The 8,423-nt window shown below is 42.1% G+C and overlaps 1 protein-coding gene across 1 annotated transcript; it reads left to right on the top strand.

Annotated features, from left to right (window-relative positions):
• Positions 1 to 2,642: 2,642 nt before the first annotated feature.
• On the top strand, positions 2,643 to 5,727 carry LOC102700568 (BTB/POZ domain and ankyrin repeat-containing protein NH5.1). Its single transcript, XM_040528775.1, has 2 exons — positions 2,643 to 3,436; positions 4,476 to 5,727. Exons 1-2 carry the CDS (start codon positions 2,906 to 2,908, stop codon positions 5,430 to 5,432), a joined length of 1,488 nt encoding a protein of 495 aa, XP_040384709.1. The 5' UTR covers positions 2,643 to 2,905; the 3' UTR covers positions 5,433 to 5,727.
• The last annotated feature ends 2,696 nt before the right edge of the window (positions 5,728 to 8,423 follow it).

Consider the following 8,423-nt stretch of genomic DNA (forward strand, 5'->3'; position numbering starts at 1 on the left):
ACGATCATGATAATTGGATCCACCTAATCATGAATGACAATATTTTCCATGTTAAGACGACAGCTTTCTCAAATCCCAACTGATAAAACCCTAGAAGTAGATAGGTTGATTGTTCATGAAGAGATGTCTAAAATAGAATGCCCTCCATTTCCAAATATATATTTCGACACTGTTTTGGCTGAACTTCAAAACTTTAATTTGACAGTATACTTTTAAATATTAAGTTGATTACATCAATTATCTGAATAGAATTAAGTTAAAGTATTTGTGATCTTAGGAAGTAATCCCTCAGTTTTTATATTGGACGTCTACGTTTTATCATTCATCTTATTTAAAATATATATGTAATTATAATCACTTTGTTATAATTTAATTTTTTACAAAATAAACTTTAGGAATGACTTAATTTTGCACATTTTCACAAAAAATTTGAAAGAGACTAACTGTCAAACATAAACATAAAAGTGAATATATCAAATAAAAAACGAAGGAGTAACATGAACTTCTCCGAACATCACAAGATCGATGAAATCTTAGCCACACCATGTCAATGAATTTGTAAAAATGTACGTCCACTGGTGTCCAATAAATTAATTAAAATATGCGTTATATTTATGTGTGCAATAAATTGGCGATAGCAACATTTCGATTAGAATACATAAAATGGCACATACATTATTCTAGAGCACGAAAAGCACTTGTTAATCAGTTACTCCCTCCGATTTTTTTTATTTGACGTCACTGATTTTTGATCTATGTTTGACCTCTTTGTCTTTTTTCTTTGGAAATTTGTGAAATTATAAGTCATGCTTATAGTTCTTTTAATAATAAATTAAATCATAAAAATCAATAACTATGTAACATTTTTTAATAAGACGAATGATCAAATCTAGACAAAAAGGTCAATGATTTGAAATAAAAAATGGATGGAGTATTTTCTGAAAGCTTGCATGTATGTTTGAAAGCTTTATTTTAGTTGGCATTTTTATCTCCTCGATCTCCTTTAACTGAAAATAAGTAAATTGTAACTAACTTATAGAATGGCCAAAATATTGAGGAATTCAAATATTGGAAGTTCTTAAACCTCACAACTTGGAGTTCCAAATTTGCAATTCAAATTGAAAATTAACAAGAATTTCGGCACATGGAAAAAATACACAAAGCCATGTGGAACTGAATGCTTTGAGTCGGTCGCAACCAAACTTAGAATTTAGAACTTAATTTTAGAATTAATTTCGGGTTTATTTTTGTTATTCTATATACTTATCAGCCTTAATAAGCCTTTTGACACTTGATACTAGAACAACAGGAATCTTACATTAAGATTATGTCTTTTTTATCATATGTCTTAATTATAAGCTGTCGCTAGAACGACACTTGCTAATTAGGTCGGCAATGAGGACATTTTGGGGCATGTCCTGATGCACGGATCAATGAAGTCAATGTCCTAGAATTGATGTGGAAGGGTGAATGGAAATTAATTGGTTAGTTGATGGTCTTCCGCAGTTCATGAATTAACCGAAGTGGAACAACAGCTAATGGCATATATAATCAACTTAGCCATCTGGAAAGGTTAATATCCACACGCAAACACACTGGCTCGGAACAAGCCACTGTGTGACCTGCATCGCAGCCACACACACCTACATGCATGCACCTGCGGCAGGATATCACCGATTAAAACATCTCTAAAAAAATATTACGCATGACGGCATGAGAACGCCATCATCATATTTAACGACTGAATCTTGACAAAACTAAAACTAACCAATCACAAAACCTGCCTTTACACTTCCTCACTTTATTGTCACAAGAAAAAAAAATTATGTGCATTATGCAAATTCCATACAAACTGTACGACTCAGTTACAAATATAACATTTTCTAGCATTTAAAAGGAGTTCCAAAATATAACAATTAGAGTTTTTTTTCATCCTTGAGGAGGTAGGTACCACTTTTTTCTATATAAAATTTTATACATCTTGGTACCTTAGGTACTAGAAGGTGCCAAATTTTATATAGAAAACAGTGGTACCTCTTGGTACCTTCTCAAGAATAATAAAATTGCTCTAACAATTATTACATCTATAGGTTCATTTCAATCATGGGGCATTATCGTTTCGCTTTTGCTCATGCTAGCCAAATTTTGAGGTGGGGGGTTTTATTATATTTTATTTTCACCTTTCACTTTTAAATCACTAAGAAACATATATATAAAAGTTTTATTCACACGTTATTTTTAGTTACAAATATACCGTTTATTTTTTTCCACGTAAGAGTTGCAGATGACCTTCACGGGCTTCCATGACAAAGTTTTTCGCACACTTTCTCTTATAACCAATCACAGTATTTTTCTATTTGCGCTTTCGTTTCTAAAACCTTGAGCCAGCATATACCATTTACTAGTGCCTATAGTGCCATTGGCAGATGGGGTCTACATGGAGCAGTGCCGTTGCTGTCAGCGGTGAAAATGCATGCACAGTTTACGGGCCACAAAATTCATGGACCATTGATACTGTAGGCAGAACAGTGCCACCATCAGCTGTATGCGTCCCCACCCACAAGCCGCTTGCCACAAAAGAGACGACGGGTACGCTGCCATTCCTGTAGCTGTAGCGCAAAGGGGATTGAATTGATAGGAGCCTCGCTTGCTGCTCCCCCTCCTCCGTTCTCTCCTCCCCTCCCCTCTCCTCTCGCTCTCCTCCACCCTAACCTTTTCCCTCTTCCTCTCTTGCAACAGTTGCTCCTACCTTGTGTTGCTCCCCTTTCCCCTCCTCCTCCTCTCTTTGCTTCCCTCCTCCAAATCTCTCCAAAATCTCCTCACCTTGTCTTGCGCCCAAAAAGTTGGGGCCAATTCGGCGCCGCGCCGCCTTTTATCTGCTGCTGAGCTGCCTGCACATGAGATCATGAGCTCCGAGGACTCGCTCAAATCCTTGTCGCTCGACTACCTGAACTTGCTCATCAATGGCCAGGCCTTCAGCGACGTCGCCTTCAGCGTCGAGGGCCGGCTTGTCCACGCTCACCGCTGCGTGCTGGCGGCGCGGAGCTTGTTCTTTAGGAAGCTGTTCTGCGGCCTTGATCCGAACCACCAGCCGCCGCCGCCGCCGCCGCCTTTAAACTGGCCGACGACGGCGGGGGGCGGCCCTGCTGGTGGCGGGCGTGGAGGCGCCGGTGGTGGTGGTGGTGGAGGTGGAGCGCCTGCCACGCCGGAGCTGGTCATCCCCGTCAGCTCGATCCGGTACGAGGTGCTGGTGCTGGTGCTGCAGTTCCTGTACAGCGGGCAGGCGTCGGTGGCGGCTCCCAAGAGCGGGCCGCTGCCCGGGTGCGGCGCCCGCGGGTGCTGGCACACGCGCTGCGGCGCCGCCGTCGACCTCGCCCTCGACACGCTCGCCGCCGCGCGCTCCTTCGGCGTCGAGCAGCTCGCCCTGCTGGTTCAGGTAGTGGAAAAAATTTCAGGAGCACCGAACACGACGTACGCATGGATCACATGCTGCAGGCTGCAGCCTGCAGCTGCAATTGAAATTCCTCTTCCATGTTTGCAATTCTTGGGATCTGCATGCTCACTAGCTACACTTCGTGTGATTAAGAGTACATGATGGTAGTTAAGCCTGGCATGATTGGCCTGGAGCATCTTTTGGTGACATTAAGATGGAGTCAGCAGAAGCAATGCTCAAGTTCTGAGCTGATCCTGCTGCATGCTTGCCTAGATCCCTAGGTTGCCCCTTTGCCTTTTTTTCCGATTACTGGGCTGAGCTGAGCTGCATGATTCAACTGTGCTCTCTCTGATCCATGCCCAGTAGCTGCAGCAGAATCTAGTGCATGCCCAGCCCGGCCGGCCTCTCCTCGATCATTCATCGCAATTTTTTTAAAAGATTTTCTGCTCTGGCGTTTGTGGGTGAGATGGGGTAGTGTACTGATAGGACTGAGTCGTCTCTAGTCTCTAACAGTCTCGCTTGCTTTTCTGCTGCTTCGCCCTTGCTGCTTCTGTCATCACTTGTCATGGAGCCTTCTGACTCATCTTTACTAGGAAGGGTCTTTTCAAGCTCTTGGTTGTGTCTGTCCCTTCCTTACATCACATCCATCCATCCCATTGCCATGCTTTCCTGATCTTCACATCATGAAAGCCATACATTTGCATTTCTAGGGTTTCTTGGAGATCCAACCCCAGCCACCCCACTTCGATTCTATCTGGGTTAGCTCAATCCCCACCAGGGCCTGCATCGCGCGTCATTTCCAAAAATAATTCTTGCATGCTGTTCTAACAAAGTACAGTTTAGCATCATGATGAATATATGCTGCATTATCTCTGGCAGGCAAGCAGTGAAAGGAGGTACTACACAGCACTAAGAACAACATTTCATGCTGTTAATCAGCTAAACTTGCATTTTGATGTGATTAATTAATTAGGCATCTTGATTGAACTAATTAGTGGTGACAGTATTATTGATTGGCACGATGCAATGTGTGCAAATGCAGAAGCAGCTGGAGAGCATGGTGAAGGAGGCGTCGGTGGACGACGTGATGAAGGTGCTGATGGCGTCGCGCAAGTTCGAGATGCAGGAGCTCTGGGCGACTTGTTCTCACCTCGTCGCGCGCTCCGGCCTCTCCGCCGACCTCCTCGCCAAGCACCTCCCCATCGATGTGGTCGCCAAGATCGAGGAGATCCGCTCCAAGTCGCCGCTCACCGCGGCGACCACGCCGCGCTCGCCGTTCCTGACGCACCATTACCTCCCCATCAACGCGGCGTCCTCCGCGGCCGACCGCGACAACAAGATCCGCCGCATGCGGCGCGCCCTCGACGCGGCTGACATCGAGCTCGTCAAGCTGATGGTCATGGGCGAGGGCCTCGACCTCGACGACGCGCTCGCCGTCCACTACGCCGTCCAGCACTGCAACCGCGACGTCGTCAAGGCGCTGCTCGAGCTCGGCGCCGCCGACGTCAACTCCCGCGCCGGCCCGACAGGAAAGACCGCGCTGCACCTGGCGGCGGAGATGGTCTCCCCCGACATGGTGTCCGTGCTCCTCGACCACCACGCCGACCCGAACGCCAGGACGCTCGACGGCGTCACCCCGCTCGACGTGCTCCGCAGCCTCACCTCCGAGTTCCTCTTCAAGGGCGCCGTGCCGGGGCTCACCCACATTGAGCCCAACAAGCTCAGGCTCTGCCTCGAGCTCGTGCAGTCGGCGGTGATGGTGACCACGCGCGACGACGGTGCGCCTGTCGCCGGCGCCGGCGAGGCCGGCGGAAGCGACGGCGGCAATTTCCCGAGGAGTGACGCCGACGACAGCTTGGTGAGCCTGACAATGAACTCGACGCTCATGTACCAGGGCCAGGAAATGGCGGCGGCGGCGGCAGTGGCCGACGAGGCGAGGAAAAGCAACAACGGCAGAGGGAGCCCGTCCGCCATGTACTTCCCCAATGGCTTCGCATAATTAAGTAAAATTATTCCCTATCTTTCTCTCTTCTAGTTGTGCTGAGATTTGTGGGGTTTATGGTTGACAAGATCAGAGAGACCAAATGGGTGTAGCTAGCTACTATATAGCTAGGATATATGGCCAAGAATTTAGTGGTATTTGATGTGGATTGTTCGATCTTCGCATGATTTATCGCTTGCGCAGCAACTGTTGCATGCTAATTTGTTCGAAAAAGTTTCAAACCCAGCAATGTTCATCTTGTAATGGAGCTGTCTCCAACAAAAAAAAAAATCTTGCTCCAGCTTCAGCTATAGTAGTGTTGATGGCCTGAAGAAGTGAAGAGGATGCATGATTTTAGCTGTTGGTGTTTTTACAATGTCTTTATGCAGTGCAGCTTTTGGCTACTGTAGTAGGCTTTGGACGATAGGAAAGCGGGGTGCAAGATCATGTGAAGGAATGGGGATCGAGTGGCATTCGACAAGGCGAATCTAGGTGTGCATGCAATTGAACGGCACAGGGTTTTGCACATGCATCTCTCCTATTACTGTGCACTACTTCATTTTCTCTTAAATATATGAAAATTCACCACACGGTACATATATATCATGGAGGATTGGACGGCCCGGATCGATCCTTTCGGATGACCGGCTGTAATATCTATCTACTGGTAAGGTCGTTTAATTTCTCCCTGTTCTGAAGTGCTCTTTAAGAATGGCTTTTTGATGGCATGCATGCTCTCCATCCTGTACTCATGTACAATTAGTACCTGCAGTACGTGATTTTTGTCCAACATGGGGCGACAAATTACCAAAATCCTGTTACAAGAGAGAACATGAACACGCTTGCATGACCTTTGAGGCATTGTTCTTCTCCCTCTCTTACTAACCTAATTCCATTTTTTTTCACGCGCACATTTCCCGAACTGTTTAACGGCGTATTTTTTGTGAAAATTTTCTATAAGAAAGTTACTTTAAAAAATCATATTAATCTATTTTTAAATTTTATATAACTAATAATTAATTAATTATGAACTAATCTATTACTATATTTTTCGCGCCAGATAAGTAACCATCAAACAAACGCGGCCTGAGTTGTATGCTATATAGAGGAGTAATAGTGTCATATATATATACAATTGATTGTGTGGTAGTCAAACATGCCTATGCACTTTTCTCATTTTATTAAAATGTGTAAATATGAGTATTATAGCCTTCCTTCTATGTAAACCATTTAAATATGTGTAAACATGCCTATGCAGAATTTTCGGGAGTTAGTAGGTGGTGGTGGTGGTGGCCACTACTTTTTAATTAAAGGAGTGTATATAATTAAAATGTAACCATGTATAGTCACTAACAACATATTTTCGCTACTATACCCTTGCATCAATTCGATATAATAGGAAACTACTCGTTTCGTCTTAGAATATTATTAGGTGTCAAGAGTTTCTTGGAAAAATGAAGGTTGAGGTGAGAAATATATGCATTTCCTTGGGATAAAAAAGTAGGTAGAAAAATTAGATGGGGACTGTGACTGTGAGCGGTTGAGATGAGAAGATATGTAAGGATGCTCTTATAATCTTGGACAGATTTCAGACTCTACATGAATGTTCTTATGTTTCTGGACGATCTGAGAAACCATGATATCGAGCGAATTTTGTCACCAATTAAATGAGATATATTTTGAATAGGATCTGTTAATGCAACACATGCTTTGTCAAGTCGAATCAACAATTTCTTAGGGGAGAAGACAAAATTTGACAAGAAAATGTGTACGTGTGTGCGCTCGAGAGAAACAGTTTACGTATTGTTGTAACTCAACCTAGATTGTAGGTTCCTACTATTATTTGAAATATAGTGTATATATCTGGATGTAATGCAATAACACACATGTGTATGCTCCAAAGAATAATGCTTGTTTATGAACTTGGCACTATTGATCATCCATGTTTCCATTTTGTCGACCATTAATAACTTTCTAAGTGGTTACATTACAGTTAATTAAAGTTGCGTGCATATAGTAGTTAATATTTATAGCACAACACACAGTACTAGCTAGCATGGCATGCTCTAAGTATATTTTTTTTAAAGGATGAACAATAAGAGCTAAAAAATAACTAAATATCAAATAACAAATATTTAAAACTAGAGAGTGTATTGTACAGCACACTGGAGTACATTGTGAAATTCTTATTGTCTCATATACCCTCGACTTATGTTAGATATATGACGCTATTAACTTTTTGACACGCGTTTAACTAGTCTTATTCTAAAATTTGTGTGAAATACGCAAAAAAATATAAGTTATAATTAAAATATACCTAGTAAAAATTCAATCATCACAAAATAAATGATAATTGCATGTTTTAAATAAGATAAATAGTCAAACACATATAAAAAAGTCAACAATTCATCTATTAAAATACGGAGGCCGGAGTATATAACAAGGATATTTGTTCTCAAGATAGAAAAATGGAAGATACGATAAGAATCAGTTCCTTTTACTAACATATAGAAGTAGTACCAATGTTTTTTTTATTTAATTTGTATACATAAACGAGATCAAAATAATAAAACAATATACATAAGTAGTAGTCTTATCTTTTATTATTATTATTATTAATTTGACGACGAGTCTCGATCGTAAAATATAGCTATATATAGCTTTCGTTATCTAAAGTTAAAATATATATGCACATTTTAATTTTATTTGAGTTTTCATGAATAGTGGAAAGGTGCACATTCCCCATCCGTTTTGTGGTTGCAACTTCTCTATCTCATTGGGTAGATTATATATTATTTAGACAATTTTGTACACTATATAAATATGTGCGGTGCCTAATTCTGCAGATGACATATATGATGTACACAAGTACTCATACAATTATGTCACCGAACAGAGGACCTGTACCAATCACATGCACACAGAACCTAGCCTTCATCTCAACGCTTCAGAATTTCCTTCTCATTTTTTTCTCATAAAAAGTTACTCCACCCGTTGTAAAGTATTAAC

The sequence above is a fragment of the Oryza brachyantha genome, chromosome 11, assembly GCF_000231095.2.
Source record: "Oryza brachyantha chromosome 11, ObraRS2, whole genome shotgun sequence".
In the NCBI taxonomy this organism is placed as follows: Eukaryota; Viridiplantae; Streptophyta; class Magnoliopsida; order Poales; family Poaceae; genus Oryza; species Oryza brachyantha.